A 24,617-nucleotide genomic window follows, 5' to 3' on the forward strand; every position below is an offset into this window, starting at 1 on the left:
ACTGTATTCCAAAATTCAACTACCTGTTACAATCTCTCCCTATAGATGTACCCCTCTCTTATTTCAAGCAATTTGATAGCATAGTGAAGTCCTTCATTTGGAATGGTAAACATCCCAGATTACATTTCAGTAAATTACATAGGCCGATTGACAAAGGTGGGCTAGGCCTACCCAAGATTTTGTTTTATTATTACGCATTCGGTCTCAGACATTTGGCCCATTGGTCGCTTCCACCTGAGAGAGCCCCTCCCTAGTTTTCTATTGAACAGGAAGTCCTTGCCCCTATTTCACCATTGCAAAGCCTTTCTATCAAACTAATCTGAGAAGTTAAGTCACACCCTGTTATTTCACATTTGCACATGATTTGGACAAGAGTGGCCAAAGTGTTTAATTCGGACATTTATTTAAATGTTGCCAAAAGCATATGGCTGAACCCCAAATTATGTATCAACAAGTCCCTTTTCTTTTGGTCAGAGTGGAGTGTGAGGGGGGTTACTACACTCGGCGACCTGTATGAGAGTGGACTGTTGAGATCTTTTGAGAATTTGGGTCATCATTTTGGAATTCCCAGAGCTCACTTTTATAGGTATTTACAGCTGTGCCACCTGCTCTGTACTGTTTTTGGGAGTAGCACACACCCCCCTAAGGTGGCAGATGCTTTGGGAGAGGTGATTACTGCTTTTGGAAAAGGTCATGAGGCATCAGTGTATTACTCCCTTTTAATTCAGAGTCTGGGGGATGGAGCTTCAACTTCTCGGAAGAGATTATGTGGGAAAGATTTAAACTTGGTATTGGAGGAAGGAGTGTGGGCTAGGATTAAAAAAAATGTCAAGTCTTTTTCTAGAGATGCAAGGGTTCGCCTTATTCAGTTCAAGATTTTACATAGATTCTATTGGACCCCCTCTAGACTGTATAGGCTTGGTTTTAAAGACACACCTACCTGCTGGCGATGCCAATCGGAGGATGGAAATACAACCCATGTTTTTTGGGGGTGCATTAAAATCCAAGGGTTTTGGTTGAGAATTCAGAATTTTGTATGTGATGTCTTGGGCACTCAGGTTTCGTTTTGCCTCAGACTCTGTATTTTGGGAGATGGGGCAGAAATCAATGTGGAGAGTAAACATGTGGAGGATTGGGTCCTAACCTGTGTTATGGTCACCAGGCAGGTGATTTTGAGGGGTTGGAAGTCAGTTGGAGCACCTCCATTTCAGGAGTGGTGCTCGGAGATGGGGAGAGTGGCAGCCTTAGAGTAGGGGTCTTATAGAAGACTAGGGAATCCGTATTTGTTTGTAAGAAAATGGGGTGGATATTTAGCGTTCTTGGAGGGTTCTCGGGTGGAATAATGGAGAGAGAGGGGTAATTGTCAGTGTGTGTGATTTTTATATTTTAATATATATGTATTTTTTAATTATTTATTTTTTCTCTTTTTTCTTCTTTTAATTGTTTAGTTTTTGTTTTTTTATTCTTTTATATGTGTTCATCTAAGACCACAGGGATGTTTGTTGAGGTTTGGGGTGGGGTTGGGAATGGGGAGGAGGAGGAGGAGGGGTGGTAGTGGGTGTTAAAAGTTGATTTTGTGTATTTATAATTATGTTTTGTTTTTCTGTTTTAATAAATAAAAATGTTAATCATAAAAAAGGAAGTCAGGGATGTCGGACACATAGTGAGTCACAGGTGAGGTTGGTCAAGTTCAGTTAGACTCTGCCACGTGCTTCTGTTTCCATATTCTGTTGTGAAGTTGTCGATGCTGACTCTTTGGGCAAAGAATTTAGATGATGCTGATATAGAAACTTCCCTTATCCTGATCTAACTACATAGAATATACAGTAAGTGGGATAGTCCAGTGGCATTTCTGTACATTATCCAAGGCCTGAAGTGGCAGAAAGTATCAGATCGGTTTGAGCCGGCCAGAGGAAGACATGTTGCAGCTGCTCGAATCTTCATTCCTCTGTGCTTTACCCAGGGCACAAGTAAAATGGAGCTCCAGTTCTTCTCTTCTGCTCCAGCTCTTCTGCTGCCTCTTTTTTATTTAGAAGGATGCAGTACTGGTAATAGTCTGTAAACCAAGGACACTACACTATCACTAATGTCCACTTTTGCTCTTATTCACAGTTATTTCAAGTGATTTTTTTAGTTGGTGCAGTTCTTCCAGTTCTTTCCAGATTAAAAGTAGATACCTGGATGTTCAATAAGTTCATCTGCTGATAACTGGTGTTGTTGAAGAGGCTTGATTTAACTCAGAAAATCCATTGCCAATCCAGACTCCTCAATGACATGCATCATTTAAACATTTATATAAGAGACATTTAAATAGCAAAATCTTGCTCATTGGCCACATGCTATGGCACATCTGTCAGTGTGATGGAGGTAATGGCTCAGTCTGTGCAGTTTTGTTTTACATACATTGTATTTATATATATCAGTGGTGGCTGGTGCTTATCATAAGTAGGGAAGCACAGAAGCTTTACAAACTGCTGCTCAAATGGTGACATTTCTAAACAAAAATCATTAGGCTAAATAAGCTCAAAACTGTTTTTACAAAAAAATAAATAAATAAATAAATAGGCAAAAGATCCGATTATGAAAGCTGAAATAAATGTGCACGTCAGATTGCAAATATCTTTATATGTATCTCCAAATCGCCAAACACTTTGTGCTCGACAGTGGTGCTTTTACATTTCATATGCTGTCAATCATGTTTTATTACTCACTGTTTCAATTATTGGCTATCTGTCACAAAGTCCCGCCCATTTGAGATCTCGACCAATCATATGAGAAGATGGGACTTCCAGATGGGACAAAAATATACTGATTGAAAGCCCAATGTCCAATAAACAGTCAGATGCAGATCCATTGCAAATACCATAGACTTCCAGTGAGGCACAAAATGATGTTTTAGAGCCTCTCGTCCAATGAACACCAATCTTTTCCATTTACATTGAGTCATTTAGCAGATGCTTTTATCCAAAGCGACTTACAAATGAGGAACATAGCTAGCAATTAGTCATACAAAAGTCAACAATATCTGCAATATTACTGTCATGGTTAGATGTGTTTTTGTTCATGTTTTGTGTGTTGTAACGTTGTTTGGAAGTCAAGTCAAGTCAAATCTAGTCAAGTCAGGTCAAGTTATGTCAAGTCTAGTCAAGTTATGTTATGTTATGTCAAGTCAAGTCAAGTTATGTCAAGTCTAGTTTAGTTCATGTTTATGTTTTGTAGTCAAGTTTTTGGTTTTCACGCTTCTAGTAATAAACTGCACTTGGGTTCTACACCATCATCATCGTCTGCCTGTCATTGCCAGCCAATCGTTACAGAATACCTGACCGCAAAATGAACCCAGCAGTTCAGCTTCTTCATATATGTCAGGGGAATTGTCCCCTGGAGGATTATGTAGAGGACTTTTGTTCTCTGGCCAGCAGGGTCGATTTTAATGAGATTGCCCTCAAGGACTGTTTTCACTTTGGGCTGAATGAGCCAATCTCCTCCTTGATGCCAGGCGGCCGGAGTACCTACAGTCTGACTCAATTTATCGACCTTGCCCTACTGATATGTGATTCATCATTCACTGTGGGGGAGGTGGACGCCAAGCCAGAGTCCCACGTCATGGTCGCCGAGCCAGGGTCCCACGTCGTGGTTGCCAAGCCAGGGTCCCACAACATGGTCACCAAGCCAGGATCCCACATCTTGGTCTCCGAGCCAGGGTCCCACGTCGTGGTCGCCGAGCTTGCACCACCTTCTGCCCCGGATCCTGAGTCTGCTCCATGCCATGTCACAGCCACGTCTTGGCCTGCTCCATGCCATGTCACAGCCTGCTCCATGCCATGTCACAGCCACGCCTGAGTCTGCTCCATGCCATGTCACAACCATGCCTGAGTCTGCTCCATGCCATGTCACAGCCACACCTGAGTCTGCTCCATGCCATGTCACATTTATGCCTTGGCCTGCTCCATGCCATGTCACAGCCAGGCCAGAGTCTGCTCCATGCCATGTCACAGCCACGCCTGAGTCTGCTCCATGCCATGTCACAACCATGCCTGAGTCTGCTCCATGCCAATATACAAAATAATCTACGAGTCAGCATCCACGCCTACCATGGCCAAGTCAGTGATCCTGCTGTACCATGTTACCACGTCATGCCATGTAGCCACGTCAAGTCGCCACGGCTGTCAGGAGCTGCCCCTAGTGGGGGGATATGTCATGGTTAAATGTGTTTTGTTCATGTTTTGTGTGTTGTAATGTTGTTTGGAAGTCAAGTCAAGTCAAGTCTAGTCAAGTCAGGTCAAGTTATGTCAAGTTATGTTATGTTATGTCAAGTCAAGTTATGCCAAGTTTAGTTCATGTTTATGTTTTGTAGTCACGTTTTTGGTTTTCACGCTTCTAGTAATAAACTGCACTTGGGTTCTACACTTCATCATCATCGTCTGCCTGCCATTGCCAGCCAATCGTTACAATCACACTGACACATTCTCAAAGTGGCCGGAGTAGTAAAGAAGCTAGCGCAGAAGAAAGAGACAGACAAGGATTTTCTTTCAGTTATTATTGTTAAATAGCAAGTGCGATTAGTGTGGATTGGTGAGGTGCTCGTGGAACAGAGAGAGTGAATGATCATGAAATAGACTTTATGCCACTTTGCGATGGGACCACCAAGCACTGCTCGTTTATTGACCACAGAGAGCAAGTTGGACATGGAGGAGACCTGGAGGAGTGAACTAAAGTAAGAGGGTGCTGTTCCACAGGCTGTCCTGAAGGCCAGAGTCAAAGCCTTGAATTTGATGTGGGCAGCTACTGGCAGCCAGTGGAGTAAAATCAAGAGTGGGGTGACTTGAGCTCTCTTTGGCTGATTAAACACCAGATGTACTGCTGCATTCTGGACCATCTGCGGTGGATTAATCATACTAGCTGGCAGACCAGCCAACAGGTCACTACATTAGTCCAGTCTTGAGATTACCGGAGCTTGGACCTGGAAATGTGTAGCATATTCAGACAGGAAATGTCTGATTTTCCTGATGTTGAAAAGCCTGAATCTGCAAGACTGGGCAGTTGTTGGGATGTTGGCAGTGAAGTTAAGCTGTTCATCCACCACCACTCCCAGGCTCAGGGCTGTTCTGGTTAGTGTTGGTGTAGTTGAGCCAAGATGAATAGAGAGGTTGTGGTCAACAGATGGGTTGGCTGGGATCACAAGTTCTGTCTTGGCAAGGTTGAGCTGAAGGTGACATTCTTTTATCCAGGCTGAGATCTCCGAGGGGCAGGAGAAGATACAAACTGAGACAGCAGGGTCATCAGTCTGGAATGATAGGTAGAGCTGTGCATTATCTGTGTAGCAGTGGTAGGAGAAGCCATGTGCCTTAACCCTTTTGCATATACAATCAAACCGGTGTGATTACACTATCCTGGGCTCAGACATGTATGATCAAACCAGTACGATCTGCATTCGTGCTTCTGTTTACCGGCAAAAGAGGGATTGAAGCGGTTGTCATAATGAACCAGCTGCTCAAATAGTCTTTTCAACATCACAATATCTTTAGTTTTATATGTTACAAACATTCAAACAGTCACTAAATCAAAGTATAAAGCCATTACCGTTGGAGCACACTGTTTTGATGCAGCACTGTGGCCATGTTTTCTGACGTCAAACAAAGAATATATAAACTAGTCAGTCCACTCGAGCTTTCTCCCATTTCGTTTGTTACTCATTCTAACGAGTTCTGGGGCTGAGAATGTGTAAGGGCTAGTTTTTTAGAACCTTCTATGCTCCTCCTTGTATGCATCTATGACAAAACCTTGCATTGTGATGACAATATGGCGGCGCGCATAGCTGACAAACATGTTCGCAATTGCATCTTATCTATCATAATCAATCATTATTAACACCTAAAAACCACATTATATGTTTGATAATATATAATCTGACATTCAGTGCACCTGCTGTGATATAATCTGTCCTTCAGTGCATCTGCTGTGAAGTGTAAGGTAAGATTTGTTTTAATTACAGCATGCATTAAAGAACTCACGCTGGGAGATCCGTCAGTACAGGAGAAACTCAAGTGTGAAAAGGTTAATGATAGGTCAGAGTGATGTAGTGTAGATCGAGAAGAGGATGGGTCCAAGCACTGATCTTTGAGGAACCCCAGTGGTCAACTGGTGTGTCTTGGAAACCTCTCGTCTCCAGGTGACCTTGAAGGAACTGCCTGCATGGAATGACTCAAACCATCTAAGCATAGTTTCTGTGATGCCCAGGTCAGAGAGGGTGGAAAAAGAATCTGGTGGTTCACCAGTTGTCGAAAGCAGCAGACAAGTCAAGGAGGATGAGTACAGACAATTTGTCACAGGGTTTTAGCTACTGACAAGTGGGCAGTCTCTGTTGAGTGTCCTTTTTTTCTTCTTTACCTCACAGAAATCTAATGGTACAGATATCTGCCATAGAGTACCATTGAAACACAATTTCAGCAGCGCTCTATGGACCGTGTGTCTAATGGCTTCTATGGACATATTGATTTAGAAAATCATCAGCATAAATCTACATCAGCCAAAGTTTAATAATATGCTCCTCATGAATTTGTTGTGTTTAAAGCATTAAGCAGGATTGTGTGAAGGGCACAAAGTGTAACAAAAAAACAAAAAGAGGTACAAAACTAAAAAAGATTTATTGAGAAGAGAGTCAAATCGCGAAGAGAGGGAAAATGCTAAATAAAATGCAAGTATTTGCATAGGGCTCGCATCGTGCAATAATACCAAATTATGAAATGGATGTACACTGCAGGAGAGACAGAACTTTTTTCTTCATTTATTTGATGCAGATCATGGACGAAACTGGAACAAAACACTGACAATGAGCACAGCTGACGCATTTGATGCATTTTGCCTACAACAAGCCCTGAGGGAAAAAATATAGTGCATGCTCACATACAAATATGCATGTGCAGGGCACTTGGAGTCAAATAATAAATAACATCTTTTATAATTTGCTGCCCGGCATTAGCATAATCATGGAAGTGAACTACATTTTAGTTTCATATAGGGCAGAAATTGAAGATCAGATTTATATCTGGTCGGATAGCAATCTGATCAGTAAAAACGCATTAAATGACCAAGTGTAAATACCCACTTAATGTCCTGCTGCTCTACAGTATACATGCTCAACAACATCACAATCAACATGACTGAATTCTGACATTTATTTATTTCAACCAATGTTAGATGGACATAAATATCATAATGTGTCTGTACTAAACACTCTGTAATTATTTAGATTACAGCCCATGAACTTCTCACATATTTATGATGTTGCTGTGTTTGTGTGAAGGTGTTTGCTGTAATGATGTCATCCTGTACTCCTCTTTTATTGGCTGTCTCATGCTGTGTGATCGCTGTGACATCATCACTCAACCTCGATGACCCCAACGTCTGCAGTCACTGGGAGAGGTGATACACACACACACACACACACACACACACACACACACACACACACGAAGGCTGTATCGCTCACATGTGTGTGGTCCCATTACTGCAGCACAAATGTCTGAGAGCAGCAGTTGTGTGTAATTATCTGTGTATCAATATGAACTTGTTCAGAAACTAAATAGCATCATATATTTGATGTGTATGAGTATGTGTGTGGGCTTCTAATGTTCCAAATTACATATAGAAAACACACACACACACACACACACACACACACAGTACTGACATTAAAGCAGCTCTGTATGTAGTGATGTAGACACCTGTCTGTCTGGCTGTCTTTGTGTATTTGTTTGATATTCATACAGTTCCAGAAATGATCTGCTGCTCAGTTACAGCCACAACAGCTCATGTGTGATTACAGTCAGAACAGTTGTGTCTGCCGGCTGTGTTTAGAGACATTTATATGCAACAAGAGCATTACACGCTTATAAATGAGGAATATCATTAGAAATAGCAACAGCCAGATCAATTATTGCTTTATTATTATTATTATCATTAAGTCAGTGCTCGTAGTGAGCTGGCATACCGACAAAGATGCCACATCACATTACCGGCTACCCTTGTAAGTTCACGTATGGTGTCCTGCTCCGCGAAATGCTGAGGGGGAGGGGGGGGGTACCGCAGGGGGGGTACCGTTCCCAACCCTGTGTAAAGTATGAACAGTGTGTAACATGAAACAAGATAACAGGATTTCATTTACCCGGAGTTGAGAATGATCCTGTGTTAACAATTTCAAGTGTGAAAAGCCCTATAGACTCCCAGTGATGCCCGGCATCTGGGTGGGACCCAAAATGAGATGTTTAGAGCTTCTCGTCCAATGAACATCGATCATAGGTATGCCATAGACTCCCATTGAAGCATGGCTTCAGTAGCGATCTATGTGGGTCCACTGACTGTTTGTGTAGAAAAAAGAGGACTGCGTTACTTCAAAGAGCAGTATGCTAGTAATGTGTGATATTTGACAGTTTTATTCTGTAAAGTATTGAAATAACTAATGTAATGTTCTGAACATAAATTAAACATGTTATTGCCACATTTGTTATGACATTTTCGGGGAAGCCATGCTTTATGTGCAGTCTTAAAGAAACAGCTACTATGTATAATCTACTAATTATGCATAATTTAGTTAATTGTGGCATCTGCTATTTTAATCTCTATTATTTATTTAATGAATTGCAGCACTAGTTCTACAGTGATCATTAGAGTAGATTAGTGTAAGAATAATTAACTGTATTACTAGGCCGCTGAACAGTTTATTCTGATTATTAACTGATAATTGATCATTAGTGTCTTTTATCACATTGCTGTTGCCATCATTTTATAAAAGCATTGATTTTAACATGGCTATTGGGATTTTACTCCATGTTGTGTCAGGAAACACCCTTTGACCTGTGATAAAAGCACTCTGGTTCAATGTTTAATGTCTTTTACTCTAACCGTCTGTGTGCTGAATCACAATGATGTACGGCAGCAGTATTACTACTGTTAAACAGCATCAGACTGTAAATGTCTTGAGGAACACACACACACACACACACACACATTAGCTGTGTTGTACAGTCACACATTCTGTGCTTTAGGAAACACTCTCAGCTCACAGCTGTTCCCACACGTTACTGTGTGAACGTGAATCTAGCTGGGAAACAAACCCACTGCTTTGTTCCTTTCAATCTGCTTTTATGGAGTTCTGAGCTGTTCCTTAATTTGGCCATGGACATCTCCTGCCTGTTAAAACTCTGTGTGTGTGTGTGTGTGTTTGCTCTTTTGAGGTGAAGGAACTTGCCTGTTGAAAGCTAATTCAATTAATCTAAACATAAAGGACAAGAACGCAGAGTTTGTTTTAAAATGTAGAGTTTGCAACGGTTACTGCAACACAAGTCTTTATCACAGTTTCAGTACGTTTACCATCAGGCTCAAGAGTTCAACTTCTTGTTATGGACAAAGTCATAGCGATTACATTTTTAACAGAAAACATATTGTTCTTGGCACAAAACATAAGAATACTGATGGTGAACAATGTGGTCTGGTTCAATGATGGTTCAGTGGTTTGTTAGTAAAGGCCATTTTTTGACATATTTGCTCTGATCTTCAACCACAAAATGATTTAAATGTAACAGGGTTAAATGGTCATTGCAAAATCATGTTCTGAAAAATAAATGTCAAGTGTCAATTATAATGTGATTTAAAACAAGACATCGGGAAATTGATTGTTACTGCAAGAATTTACACAGTTATCAATTAAAAGTATATAAAATCCAAACAGACTGTGACAAAGTTTAAATAATTGTCTTTTTTTTTAATCTATAAATGCAGAAAGATTTCTATCTGGGATAGGGTTGAGGTTTTGGATTGAATTAGTCTGGAGTAATTAGACAATAATTGAACAAAAGAATTCTATGGTATATCCTAATTTCCATAAAGAAATAAGCATGTGTGTGTGTGTGTGTGTGTGTGTGTGTGTGTGTGTGTGTGTGTGTGTGTGTGTGTGTTCAGGTATACAGCTCTGGAAAAAGTTAAGAGACCATTCCAAATGTTTCTAAAATCAGTATCTCTACATGTATGGCAGCGTCTACAGTGTCTGTTGAATTCCTGCTTGAAATTTTGCGCCAGGAGTGGCATAAAGTCACCCAACAGCAATGAGAAATACTGGTAGAAAGCATGCCAAGACGCATGAAAGCTGTGATTGAAAATCAGGGTTATTCCACCATATATTGATTTCTGAACTCTTCCCAAGTTAAAACATTAGTATTGTGTTGTTTATAAATGAATATTAACTTGTTTTCTTTGCATTATTTGAGATCTGAAAACACTGCATCTTTTGTATTATTTTGACCGTTGTCATTTTCTGCAAATAAATGCTCTAAATGTCAACATTTTTATTTAGAATTTGGGAGAAACATTGTCAGTACTTTATAGAATAAAACAAAAATGTTAATTTACTCAAACACATACCAATAAATAGTAAATCCAGAGAAACTGAACATTTAGAGTGGTCTTTTAAATTTTTCCAGAGCTGTATACGGTTTTTCGAGGACTATTCACTAGCACTATTCTAGATTATACACATGTAATAATGCTATAAACCTGGTTTATGAGGACACCTCAAGTGTCCTTATAAACCAAAAGGCTTAAACGTATTAAACAATGTGTTTTTTTTTTTATTTATTTTTTTTTATGTAAAAATGCAGAACATTTTTTGTGAGGGTTAGGTTTAGGGGTAGGGTTAGGGAATAGAAATGATTGTTAGATCTATATAAAATCCATAAAATGCATGGAAGTCTATGGAGAGTCCCCACAATGATATAAAGACAAGTCCGTGTGTTTGTGTATGTGTGCGCATGTGCAGTTACTCTGTCACCGTGCAGGAGTCGTACATGCACCCATTTGATCAGGTCTACTACACCAGCTGCACAGACATCCTCAACTGGTTTAAATGCACTCAACACAGGTGTGTGAGCATGAAATCACTTCATAAAGAGAAAGTTTTGTTTTCATATTTTCATATTCACTTATAAAGTTGAGAATATTCAATGATTTGTAGATAATTAATAATATATTCTTGAAAAATAAATGTATTAATGACAAAGTTGCACATGATTGCTGAAGATAAATATTTGTCATATCTGCTTTTGGCGGGTGTTTAAGGGTGAGCTACAGGATGGCGTACCGCAGGGGTGAGAAGACGATGCATCGACGCAAGTCTCAGTGCTGCTCAGGATTCTACGAGAGCAGAGACATATGTGTCCGTGAGTATTACTGCTGTGCTTACTGTATTTACACCTGCAATATATGCCATACAGCACTGTCACCTTTCATAGTCCATCTCCTGTTCATCAGAATATAATCAAATACATCTTTCATCCAAAGCAGTGTGGTAAAGCAGTAATGATCTGAGCCACAGCAGGAGTCTCCATGAGGTCATGATGAGGTCGACAGAGAGATAGATAGATAGATAGATAGATAGAAAAGACAGAGTGACAGACAGATAGATATATAGATTGATAGATTAGATTGATAGACAGCCAGATAGATGGATGTGGTTGTTAGATCATCTTTTATATGATGAAAGATCTTTTACTCAGTGAATATGAGAATGTGAGTAGTGCAGCAGCTGAAAGAGACGTTCATGGGGTCTGAAAGAATCTGTTGTATTTATAGTGACTGTAATCACATGCTGCTTCTCCACATCACTGAACTACTGTTAAAGAAAGGGAAACTTGAATGCCTTTCTAATGAGTCTGTGATGAGGAGGAGGGCGTGGCCGGGCTGTGATGGAGCACGGCCGGCGCTGAATCAGCTGATCGGCGGGAGAGCGAGATAAGGGGCAGCCGGAGAAGCCGGTTCGAGAGAGACACATTGTGTGTGTCTGTTTGTGTTGTGGTTTATGTTTGTTTTATGTTGAATTTTGCATTAAAATGTTATGTTGACTGTTCAGCCGGTTCCTGCCTCCTCCTTGCCCGTCCTTTATCTGTTTACGTTTGTTCATTTAGCAGACACTTTTATCCAAAGTGACTGACGAATGACAAATGTTATAACATAAGCAGTTCTTCCTAAAGAGACAGTAACATGAGAAATGCTGCAATACAAAGTCCTAAAACTGCTCAATAAAGTACAGAGATGAACATGAGATATTGGTGAGACATGGTGAAACAATACTGAGATAATAGTAGAAGATTTTCTAAGAGTTAGTCAGGGTTTGCACAAGGTCCTTAAAGTGCTTGAATTTAGCTTTTAGAAATTTAAGTACTGGAATACCTGGAAAATCAGCATGTTTTGTTGAAAAGTGCTTGAAATTAACACAGAAAACTTCTAAACATTTAGCATGCCTGAGAAATGCATACATTTTCAGACTTGTAAATATTGTTCACGTCACTTGTAATACAATTTGGGAACACAGAATTACTGTATATGAAATCTCAGAGTTCTTACTTCTGTGAAATCCTTGAAAATGAAAAAAATTGTGCTGGAAAAAGTACTTGAAAGTCCTTGATTTTCATTCATTGATGCCTGTATGTACCCTGGTTAGTGCATTTGCTGCTCACTTACAGACCACAGACTTCAGGAGAGAAAATGGATTTGCAAAAAGAAGGTTAGTTGAAGACAAAACATTTACAGAGGTTGCAAGATGCAGAAAGGCCAACTAGAAGAGCATTGCAGTAGTCCAGTCTAGAGATGACAAAGTTTAGCTGGTCATCAAACATTATACCCTGGTTCCTGGCAAACCTGCTTTGATGTTGTCGGTATAGCAGTGTGTGATGAGGAGGAGGGCGTGGCCGGGCTGTAATCAGCTGATCAGCAGGAGACCTTGATAAAGGGGAGCCAGAGATGCCAATTAGTGGCAAGTGGCTGCGCTGCATGTGTGTCTGTGTTCGTGTATGTTTTATGTTGTTTTAAGTTGAGTTTTACCATTAAACTTTATGTTGACTGTTCAGCCAGTTCCCGCCTCCTCCTTGCCCATCCTTTACCTGATACACAGTGGTAGGAAAATCCATGTGCATTGATGATCCTGTAGGTCCCAGTGATATTTTTTAATGAAAAAGAGGCACTGAAATGACCGAGCACTGAACCCTGAGGTACCCCCTTGGTTAGTTGATGTGATTAAGACACTGCTCCCCTCCAAGATAACCTGAGGGATCTACATGTGAAGCTGGACTCAAACCAATAAAGTGCAGTTGTCATGATGCTCAGAGGATAGACAGGAGTATCTGGTGATTCAGGCAGCAGAATGAGAACATGATTTGAAGGCAGTTCACACCAGCCGCTGGGTTTCAGGGTTGGGCATCAATTTAACAGGATTGATATTTACATAAAAAGGCTCTGTTTTGTTGAGCAGATTGTTCATTTCTCTGATTGGTGACATGCTTTCAATGACTTCTGACATACTGATAACAGTTTTAATGTTTGTGAGTATTTGAGAGACATTCGAGTACCTGCAGAACAGTTTTGTCCTCAAAAGTTTACAAATATGCCACTTTTGAAATCAGAATATCAGCTTAACAGCTTGAGAAAGCTCTACAACAGGATTCAAATTGCGCTTCTGAAGGGCCACCATCCTGTAGAGTTTACTTCCTACCACAGATTAAAAAAAAAAAAAAATGTTTTACATTTTGTTCGCTCAGAGTAGAAACTGTATTTTTCGTTCTGGTTCCAGTGTTTAGCAGCCTCCTTTCCAAATGATAACCGGTTACAATTAAATAAAATAATGGTTAATAACTTTCTTTTTAAAATGTCAGTACTTTGTACTAAGGATTGGTGATTTACCAGTTGCAGTGTTGCCAGATCACACAAAGAAACAAGCGACCTGATCTGGAAAAACAAGCTCAAAATAAGGGACTTGACTTTTTCCCATGTGGGTGAATTATCAGCATAGAAAACAGAACAAGCATATAAAGTACTGTAGCCTATACAAATTAACATCTTTTCAATAAATATTCTTAATATTAAATATATCCACAAAAATATATATCTTTTTTATGCTTAAATCTCTCTTTCTCTCCTGCACACACACACACTGCATGGGTGCGTTTGGACTAAACATCACCTTATGCAGGCTGAATTATTTGTATTTTTTTTAACCTTGCTGTACCCACAGAGGGCGCAGGCACAGATCATATTTATTCTGGAGCTAATAAAGTCCTAAATTAATTTTATACTGATTTAACCAACATTTGGATAAACATTCATTGCTCTTGACTCTTTAGCTCTAATAAGCCACATGAAACTGAACATTATCACAAAGGAAGGTCTAAATATATAAAAAAAAACTAAATTCTAATTTAAATTACAGCAGCACGTGTCTTGCTCCCTTGTTCCCTATGTCGTGAATCAGTTTGTCGTGAACACAAGCACTGGTAAGGGTGTTAATCCACTGAACATTGGGACACTTATGACTCAATCACCAGCAACAGGTTAATAGACCTTATTCACACTAGCGCCATCTTTGATTTTTAATGGGAATGACAACGAGGCTCTAAGGGATAGACTAAACATCTCTTCAATGGCACAAATGGTATAAAGATGTATAAAGTTCCGAGATCACATCTGATTTTCCACAACTCATGTTGTCATGAGTTCTTTGTATACTGAATGTTCATGTATGACAGATATTTTATCAATGTTTTGTCTGTGGGACAATCTGAAAACTCTTTAAACTGCAGAACAGCCCATTGAAGACACTGTAAGTCTATCCCTCACAGCCTCATTGTCATTCCCATTCAAAATCAAAGATGGCGCTGCTGTGAATAAGGTCTGTGAGGTCGCACATTTAATTGCAGCTGGTATTAATTAGCAATATGAAACTGTCATGCATTTTCGTGGTAGACTGTATACAATTACCAGGATTTTACAAGATTTACCAGTAGTTTCTTACAATAAAATACTGAATTCAGAATCTTATTGTAAAAATTAATACAGGCTAGGTCATTTTCGTTTTCAAACATTTCACACTGCATTGTGGGATAATAGTGTTTAATTTGAAGTCACTATTTTGGTGTGTAGTGTTCCCTTTGGATGGGAACTTTGACTTAATGATTTCTAACTAATTTTCTCTCAGCTGTTGCAATTGTTTTTAAGAACACAATATATTGCATTGAGATGCATGGAAAATATCAGTTCAACTTAGTGATTGACTTCAGTTTTGGTCACACTGTGAAATCACCACTATTTGGTGCAATTAAAAGTGAAGCAATATTAATGCGGGAGGAATGCATTCAACGATAGGATTACTTTTATCTCTTACAAATTTTTGCTGGGACCTGTCAATGAGGCATGCAAAGATATCCTCTCTTAGCATTCAAAACTCAACAATGGTGACAATTAGCAGTTGTCATTGCAGGTTAAAAATACATCTTTTTAATAATTGACATTCTACAACACAACACTGCAAATTCCAGTAATTCCCTGGCCCTGTTCACTGCAAAGTCGCAGTATACAGTTGTCTATTAATTGTGATCATTTGTAGAAACACTACTTTTTTACAGTGTAGATATTGAAACCTACAGTGTTATTGTGAAAGATAAATGACATAAAAGAAGAAATAATATGAAGGGGTGTATTTTTAAGCTTCTTAAAACTCAATATTGAAAAGATTATTTCCCTTTCATGAACATTATGGATGAAAGATACTACAAACAACATCTCTATTAAAGAGAAAATAAGGCTTTCACTTCATAGTTTTACACTTGCGCTCATCTTCTAACAACTTGAGAGACTTATGAAGACATGATGATGTTTCCGGTAAGGGAACATATTGAACAGTGATGCTCACTGGTTTTTACGTTTTAGTGCACTAGGGAGCTGATTGAGACGCACCTTGTTCACATATGTTTGATTAGGGTTGGATTTAAACTCTTCATCACTTAAAGCCCTCCAGGAGCAGAGTTTGATATTCCTGTGTCTGTTCTGCTGTAAAACTTTTCGCCTTTGTGGATGTGGTTCTTTTCCTGCTTTATTATGTTTGAAAATAGTCACCTCACTTTGTAGCTAAATCTGTTTGTCTTTTGCTGGGCTCATTGATATCATGATCTCAGCAGCATGTGTGTGTGTGGTTTTCAGTGTTTTCTCCTCATGTTTGTTTTGTGCTCTCCTCATTGAAGGGCAGTAATGTGATCAGACTCTCTCTTGTTTTCGCTTCAGCTCACTGTGCTGAGAAATGTGTCCACGGCCGCTGCATGGCCCCCAACACCTGTCATTGTGAGCCGGGCTGGGGCGGAGCCGACTGCTCCAGTGGTGAGTACCGCAGCTGTGCCCGTCTGTCTCTAACACACACACAAACACACAAACTCTCTCTCATCTAGTGAGCATCAGCTGGATTTTTAATTGTTTTGAAGAATATACTGTAGTTAATCAGTCTTGTTCCTCAAAACACTTTGATTTTACAGTCTCAATATTTTATTGATGATGTTATTAGAGTTTTTCATCTGTAGAGTTTTACATGTAAGATGGACCATTTGGACCACAGTGGCGTTTGCTGTAAGACTACACGAGAAGCACAGCTTTCCCTAAATTTCATAAGAAATAAAGCAATGACGAGTTTAATATATTTACAAATAATCTATATAAATTACATATGACTCTTTATACATTTCGATATTTTAGCGAATAAAAGTGTCAGATATCACACATCACTATTACGCTGTTTGTTCAAGTAATGTAATTCGTTTTTTTCTTTATGAATATGTCCATAGAAGTCAGTGGACACACTGCCCATAGAGTGTTTTTTTAATGGAAGTCTATCTGCACCATTAAATTTCATTGAAATAAAGATTGATGTTTATTGGACTAGAGGCTCTAAAAATGACATTTTTCTCACCCAGACGCCGTGCTTCTATGGGAGTCTGTGGGAGCTTCATTTGCATTGGGTCTGCATCTGATTGTTTATTGGATTTTGGGGTTTTCAATCAATATATATTTTTGTGCCATCTAGAAGTCTGGCTTCTCTATATGATGATTGGTTGAGCTCTCAAATGTGCGGGATTTTTCAAGAAATGGCCAGTAATTAAAACAGTGATGTACGTGATTGACAGCATATAAAATGTGAAAGCAGTGCTGTGGAGCGCTGTGTGTTTGGTAGTTTGGAGATACACAGAGTTATTTGCAGTATGACAAAATATATTTATTTCAGCATTCATAATCAGATATTTTATTGCAAGAACAGTTCTGCCGTTATGCTGTTATTTTGGTCATTGGTAAATATTATTTCTTTTACTGTTGTAATAGTAGTTTGAGCAGCATTTTTGGAGTAACATTGCCAATGGTCTGTTTGTCTGTGTCAGAGTTCAGACTGTATCTGGTTTAATTCAGATGTTTAGTGTTAACATTCAATCATCACTGTGATTTTAGGTTTTTTTTTCTTCTTACAGATTTCAGTATTTTCAGCCCATGAGCACAAAACGAAACTGCCATTGCAATGGGAATTTAACAGGGTACTAATGATGTCTTGGTATATAGGCTAATAAGTTATGACTGTAGGAATTAAATTAGTGACCATGTTGTTAGATTTTAGTGAAACATTATTAGTATTCTGCCTTCTCAGCTCACTCTCAGGAAACATTTATGGATTTAGTTTTTAAATCATTTTATTTGAAAAGACTGAACTTTCAAGAAACGTCATGGTTACTGGTGTAACCTCCGTTCCCTGATGGAGGGAATGAGACGTTGTGTCGATGTAGTGACACTAGGGGTCACTCTTGGGAGCCCGAGACACCTCTGGTCTTTGATAAAAGGCCAATGAAAATTGGCGAGTGGTATTTGCATGCCACTCCCCCGGACATATGGGTATAAAAGGAGCTGGTATGCAACCACTCATTCAGGTTTTATGCTGAGGAGCCGATATAAGGTCCGGCCATTTCAGCGGGTAGTTCAGCGTTGTAGCAGGAGGGACACAACGTCTCGTTCCCTCCATCAGGGAACGGAGGTTACACCAGTAACCATGACGTTCCCTATCTGTCACTCACTCGACGTTGTGTCGATGTAGTGACATTAGGGGTCCCTATACGAAACTCCACAACTGGCTGAACTGTGTTACGTGAACTGGCGGTGTGTGGTGGGCAGACTGCTGTGTGCCTCATAGCCAGCGCACCAAGTCGACACGTAACCTCCCCCAACATAGTTATGAGTGTCGAACGGCCCTTTTTGGGGACAAGTCGACTGCCCAAAGATAGAGACAGGCTTAACCCAGTCGTGGCCTTTTTTCCCCTTCTCTTTTTCCACCCCCTAAAAAAGAAGGGGGATTATCCGACTGGGCCGCCAGGTCTAGTCGGGGGGTATCCCTTCCAAGGGGAAGACACTGCGGAGACCACACCTCGCCCAAAGAGAGGGGGGATATTTAAGTGGAAGAATACGTCACATGGTCTTTCCAACCATGTGGAGAGCCTTCAAGGTAGATCCTGCCCAATGGGGGAGGAGTTACTACAAACATGGAGACTGGGGCAGAGGGGTTCTGCCAAAGGAAGATGCAGTTTGCCAGCAGGGAAACGAACTAGTGGAAGATATATATCGCATGGGGTTAGCCTTACAGGGAACCGCCACATGCGGAGCACCTACCCCAGAACAGGGCTCTTAGTTAGCGCGTGTACTGGGCTGGCAGCAAGTCTCTCTGAAAACTCGACTGCCACAGGGCTCGGAGGAAGTCAACCAGGGAACAATGTTTGTGAACACTACTGGGAATTAATGGTGCATGTCTTCAGCTCCAAGGGAGGTGGAAGGTGCTATGTGCAAGCGATACACCCGGCCAGCTATCCCGGGCTTATCCACTTGTGTTGCATGCCACTACCTGGGACGAAACTGTTCCACCCGGAGGTTGTAGAACCTTGCACAGGTGTTGGGTGTTGCCCAGCCCGCTGCTCTGTAAATGTCTGTTAGAGAGGCACCCCTGGCCAGGGCCCAGGGAGCCGCTACACCCCTGGTAGAATGGGCTGGTAGCCCTACCGGGGGCGGCATGTCCTAGGCGACATATGCCATAGTTATGGCATCAATGAGCCAGTGGGCGATCCTCTGCTTGGAGACAGCGCTTCCTTTCCGCTGTGCACCAAAGCAGACAAAGAGCTGCTCAGAGATTCTAAAGCTTTGCATGTGATCCAAATAGATGTGTAAAGTGTGCACCGGACACAGCGACGACAGGGCTGGGTCTGCCTCCTCCTGGGGCAGCGCTTGGAGGTTCACTACCTGGTCCCTAAAGGGGTGGTGGGAACCTTGGGCACATAGCCCGGTCAGGGTCTCAGGATCATGTGAGAGTAACCTGGACCGAACTCCAGGCACGTTTCGCTGACAGAGAATGCTTGCAGGTCACCTACCCTCTTGATGGAAGTGAGCGCAGTCAGGATGGCAGTCTTCAAGGAGAGTGCCTCAAGCTCGGCTGACTGCAAAGGCTCAAAGGGGACTCTCTGTAGACCCTGAAGAACTACAGAGGTCCGATGAGGGAACGAGGCACGGTCTAGAGGGATTCAGCCTCCTGGCACCTCTAAGGAACCTGATGATCAGGTCGTGCTTCCCTAAGGACTTGCCGTCGACTGTGTCGTGGTGTGCTGCTATGGCGGCAATGTACACCTTCAAGGTGGAAGGGGACAGCCTTCCTTCCAACCTCTCCTGCAGGAAGGAAAGCACTGATCCGACTGCGCATCCCTAGGGGTTTTCCCGACAGGAAGAACACCATTTAGCGAACAGACACCACTTAAAGGCATACAGGCACCTCGTAGAGGGGGCCCTAGTCTGAGTGATCGTGTCTACCACTGCAGATATGGAGATTCCAGAGGTCTGGGCGCGGGTGCCAGATGGTGCCCCATCCCTGAGAAAGAAGGTCCTTCCTCAGGGGAATTCGCCGGGGGGAGCTGTCGCAAGGAGCGTGAGGTCCGAGCACCACGTCTGGGCGGGCCAGGAGGGTGCTACCAGGACGACCTGCTCCTTGTCCTCCCTGACCTTGCACAGGGTCTGTGCAAGCAGGCTCACTGGGGGAAACGCATATTTGCGCATGCCAGGGGGCCAGCTGTGTGCCAGCTCGTCTAGGCCTCGGTTAGGGCGTACCAGAGCGGGCAGTGGGGAGGATTCTTGGGAGGCGAACAGGTGCACCTGTGCCTGTCGAATCGACTCCAAATGCTGGACCACTTGAGGGTGGAGTCTCCACTCTCCCCTGAGGGTAACCTGTCGTGACAGCGCGTCCGCTGTAGTGTTGAGGTTGCCCGGGATGTGAGTGGCTTGCAGCGACTTGAAGTGCTGCTGACTCCAGAGGAGGAGATGGTGGGCGGGCTGTGACGTACTACGAGAGCGCAAACCGCCTTGGCGGTTGACATATGCTACAATTGTCGTGTTGTCTGTCAGAACTAACACGTGCTTGCCCTGGATCAACGGCCGAAACCTCCGCAGGGCGAGCAGAATTGCCAACAACTCGAGGCAGTTGATGTGCCAATGCAGTCGCGGACCCGTCCAGAGGCCGGCAGCTGCTTGCCTGTTGCAAACAGCGCCCCAGCCCGTTTTGGAGGCATCTGTCGTGACCACGACATGCCTGGAGACCAGTTCTAGAGGAACACCTGCCCATAGAAACGAGAGGTCGGTCCAAGGGCTGAAAAGACGGTGACAGACCGGCGTGATGACCACGCGATGTGTCCCATGGCGCCATGACCATCTTGGGACTCGAGTCTGGAGCCAGTGCTGAAGCGGCCTCATATGCATCAACCCGAGCGGGGTGGCCACCACCGAGGATGCCTTATGCCCCAGGAGCCTCTGAAAAGGTTTCAGTGGAACCACTGTTTTCTGTTTGAACGCCTTCAAACAGGCCAGCACCGACTGGGTGCGCTCGTTCGTAAGGTGCGCCGTCAAGGAGACTGAGTCCAACTCCAAACCGAGAAAAGAGATGCTCTGAACCGGGAGGAGCTTGCTCTTTTCCTAGTTGACCCGAAGCCCTAGTCGGCTGAGGTGTGAGAGCACCAGGTCCCTGTGTGCGCACAACATGTCTCGAGAATGAGCTAGGATTAGCCAGTCGTCAAGATAGTTGAGAATGCGAATGCCCACCTCCCTTAACGGGGCAAGGGCAGCCTCTGCGACCTCCGTAAAGACACGAGGAGACAGGGACAGGCCGAAAGGGAGGACTTTGTACTGATACGCCTGACTCTCAGACGCAAACCACAGGAAGGATCTGTGTCGAGGAAGGATCGAGACATGGAAGTACGCATCCTTCAGGTCTACCGCTGCGAACCAATCTTGATGCCAGACGCTCGCCAGAATGCGTTTTTGCGTCAGCATCTTGAACGGGAGTCTGTGTAAAGCCTAGTTCAAAACTCACAGGTCCAAGATTGGCCGCAACCCACCGCCTTTTTCAGTACGATGAAGTAGGGGTTGAAAAATCCCTTCTTTATCTCGGCTGGAGGGACAGGTTCTATCGTGCCCTTCCGTAGGAGGATAGCGATCTCCGCACAAGGTAGCAGCATTTTTGTCCTTCACCAAGGTGAAGTGGACACCGCTGAACCTGGGCAGGCGCCCGGTGAAGTGAATTGCACAGCCGAGTTGGACGGACCGGACCAGCCCTCGCGACGGACTGGAAAGCGCAAGGCATGCGTCCAAGTTCCGTGCAAGGGAGACCAAAGGGACAACATCATCGGACGTACCGGCAGGTGGGGCCTCACGGTGGGGCGGAGCTTGAGGTGCCACCCCACGTCATACCCGTGCTGAGTCTGAGGACATCGAAGCACTTACCTGGTTCCTTGTGACCACCCCCGGAACAGCCTGGGACAGGGGAGGAAGAGGCCTGTCCTCGTGACCCGTGGAGACTGTCACATTGGGGGCAGATTTGTGCCACAGCTGGGCGCTCAGTGGTGGGAGACCGCCGCCAAATAGAGTGGTGGACGGTGGTCGTGATAACGGCCGTGCACACCGGATACGTGACCCAGGGAACAAGGAAACCGCTCTTGCTGAGCTCTTGAGTACTGCAGCCACTTGGGCATGCGGCGCAATTAAATGCAAAAGGTAACAAAAAGATGGAGATCTGCTTACCATCTCCAGAGCAGCGGGTTTCGTTGTCCCTGGGTCGCCCGTCTCAAGGGCGCCATGAGACGGGTGGTGTCTGCTTCCTGCGATGGGCTCCACGCCGGGGCCGGGCCAAAGGGGCGGGCTGTGGCGGAGCCAGTGCAGTCACCGCAGGGGGACGCCCTTGGCGATGAGTGGATGGGGTGCGGGATCTTGAGCCGCGCCGGGGCAGGATATGCCGGCTAGCATCCATCTACTGCTCTACCATCGAAAATTGCTGGGCAAAGTCCTCGACGGTGTCACCGAATAGGCCCGCCTGGGAAATGGGGGCAGCAAGGAATCGTGTCTTGTCGGCCTCACCCATCTCGACCAGGTTGAGCCAAAAGTGGTGCTCCTGGACCACTAGTGTGGCCATCGTCCACCCAAGAGACCGCGCCGTGACCTCCGTCGCTCGGAGAGCGAGGTCGGTCGCCAAGCGCAGTTCCTGCATCAATCCCGGGGCGGAACTACCCTCGTGCAGTTCCTTTAGCGCCTTGGCAGACTTGCAGGAGAGCCATGGCGTGCAGGGCGGAGGCGGCTTGTCCAGCGGCACCGTAGGCCTTGGCCGTCAGAGACGACGTAAACCTACAGGCCTTGGACGGGGGCTTTGGGCACCAGCGCCAGGTGGCGGCGCTCTGCGGGCATAGGTGCACCGCGAGCGCCTTTATCCACCGGGGGATTGCCGAATAGCCCTTGGCCGTCCCACCATCGAGGATAGTGGGCTTTTCATGCACTTCTGGAAAGAAAGGAACGGGGCGGGGCGTGGCTTTGAGCGGCACCGCGAGCCCAGGAACCAATCACCGAGCCGCGAGGGTTCAGGGAAGAGCAGTGAGTTCCACTCTAGCCGACGCTCGCGGCTGCCCGGGAAAGCAAGTTGTCATCTCCACGTCAACCTGTGACTGGGCAATTGATCCCGAAGGGAGGAGCCCAGCTGAGGCTTCCGACTGGACGAGCCCGCTCTCCGATGCTGCACTCGAGAGCTCATCACTTCTGCGGGCTCCGAATAAGAGGTCAAACTCGCCGTGAGACGAGCCAGCGGACTCATCCGGAAGCCTGATCGGGGCAGACGAGCGTGCTGGGGAATGGGAGGTCCGCGGGGGGATACCCGGTGGAGGTAGTCCCATTGGGGTCCCCAAATTGCCCCCAGTGCTAGCTGCGCTGGCCTCATACCCGTGGGTAAAAGGACCGAGGCGGGAGCCGCGACCGCAACGTTGCCATGGACATATTCTCGCAATGAGAACATGACCATCCACGAATGCTGTCTCCGCGTGAGCAGTGCCCAGACACGAAAGACAGTGATCGTGACCGTCAGAAGGCGAGAGATAACGAGCGCAACCAGGAATAACACACAATCGGAAAAGCATCTTTAAAAAGATGCGTCTTTAAAAAGACGTTCCGTGTGTGCCGCTCTTTTAGAGAATTATACTCTTTTAGAGAAATATACTCTTTTATTTCTGCCAAAGCGCCCAGGGGCATTCTCTGCAGTGCACCAGTGCAGAGGGGGGAGAAGCCGCTGAAATGCGCCGTCAGATCCAGCAGAGGTGAATGAACAGTAGTATTCAGCTCAGTGAGCATGACCGTTCGGCTCCGAAGAGAAAATCTGAATGAGTGGTTGCATACCAGCTCCTTTTATACCCGTATGTCCGGGGGAGTGGCATGCAAATACCCTACATCGACACAACGTCGAGTGAGTGACAGATAGGGAATCACATTTTCCCACCACTGTAACCACCATAGACATTGATTGACCACCATAGCGGGACACAATATTCAAATTAGTGCTTGACAAATATGTTTTTTAATGACTGATTTCTTGCCCTGAAAAGTACCAGTTGATCATTATTAATCCTAAATGTAACCCTAAATCCCAACATTATTTCCACCCTGTTTGGAATTCATATACTTATCATTTGAATCCACCTTTTTCACAGGCAGCAAAATTACCCATTATGCTTAGCATGTTCTTCCAATGCGGATGCTACAGACTTCCGCTTCGCAGCTTATTCCCATTACCAAGCACTGAAATATCACTAACAACAGTCAAAAACGAGTGAACAGTCTGTATTTACTTAACGTTAATCCCTTTCTAACTAAAGGTCGCGTGTGGACATTCGGGTTCGACGGCAATCCCTGACTAGATAAGTACACGATCACATTTACGTTAAAGTTACTGGGCTCTAGTGCTCTCTGCATGCACCCTTGTATGTGTGTGTGTGTGAAAGAAAGAGAGTGAGAAAGAGACAGACATACAGTACACAGAGAGAGAGAGAATTCACGTATATGGTGCGCTAGATTTAATTACGTATTTTGTTGAGCAGTTCAATATGAAAACAGCCAAATCGCGGATATTTAGGGAATCTAGAAATCCTGACTGGTCGCTTTTTAAGGTTAGAAAAAAGAGGAAACATCCGTGAAAAAAGGACGTATGGTCATAATAGGTTCCATTTAAAACTCTTCGGATTTGAGGCACGTACCTTTGCATTATTTCTGCATTAACAAGTGCCGCCTTCTCACGCACTGTGCTGAGAACAACTTGATGTTTAAAAAAAAAAGGCAAGTGACGGAGAATTAGTTTAATGCAACCTCTGATTGTTACATCTGGTTCAACTCGAAATGTTTCAGCATTGGCAGCTTTTGGGGGGCTTATCATTGTGACATTC

The 24,617-nt window shown here is 43.7% G+C and overlaps 1 protein-coding gene across 2 annotated transcripts in view; it reads left to right on the forward strand.

Annotated features, from left to right (window-relative positions):
• Positions 1 to 24,617, forward strand: part of megf10 (multiple EGF-like-domains 10) — a 99,892-nt gene that overhangs the window by 12,532 nt on the left and 62,743 nt on the right. The window contains exons 2-5 of one of the 2 annotated variants that reach the window (XM_051683523.1): positions 7,304 to 7,422; positions 10,811 to 10,912; positions 11,110 to 11,210; positions 16,099 to 16,191. In XM_051683523.1, coding sequence (XP_051539483.1) covers positions 7,316 to 7,422; positions 10,811 to 10,912; positions 11,110 to 11,210; positions 16,099 to 16,191 — 403 coding nt within the window. In that variant the 5' untranslated portion in view covers positions 7,304 to 7,315. Of the gene's footprint in view, positions 1 to 7,303; positions 7,423 to 10,810; positions 10,913 to 11,109; positions 11,211 to 16,098; positions 16,192 to 24,617 lie in introns of those variants that run through there. The other variant, XM_051683524.1, reaches the window with a different exon arrangement.

This window comes from Myxocyprinus asiaticus, chromosome 42 (assembly GCF_019703515.2).
Source record: "Myxocyprinus asiaticus isolate MX2 ecotype Aquarium Trade chromosome 42, UBuf_Myxa_2, whole genome shotgun sequence".
Lineage (NCBI taxonomy): Eukaryota > Metazoa > Chordata > Actinopteri > Cypriniformes > Catostomidae > Myxocyprinus > Myxocyprinus asiaticus.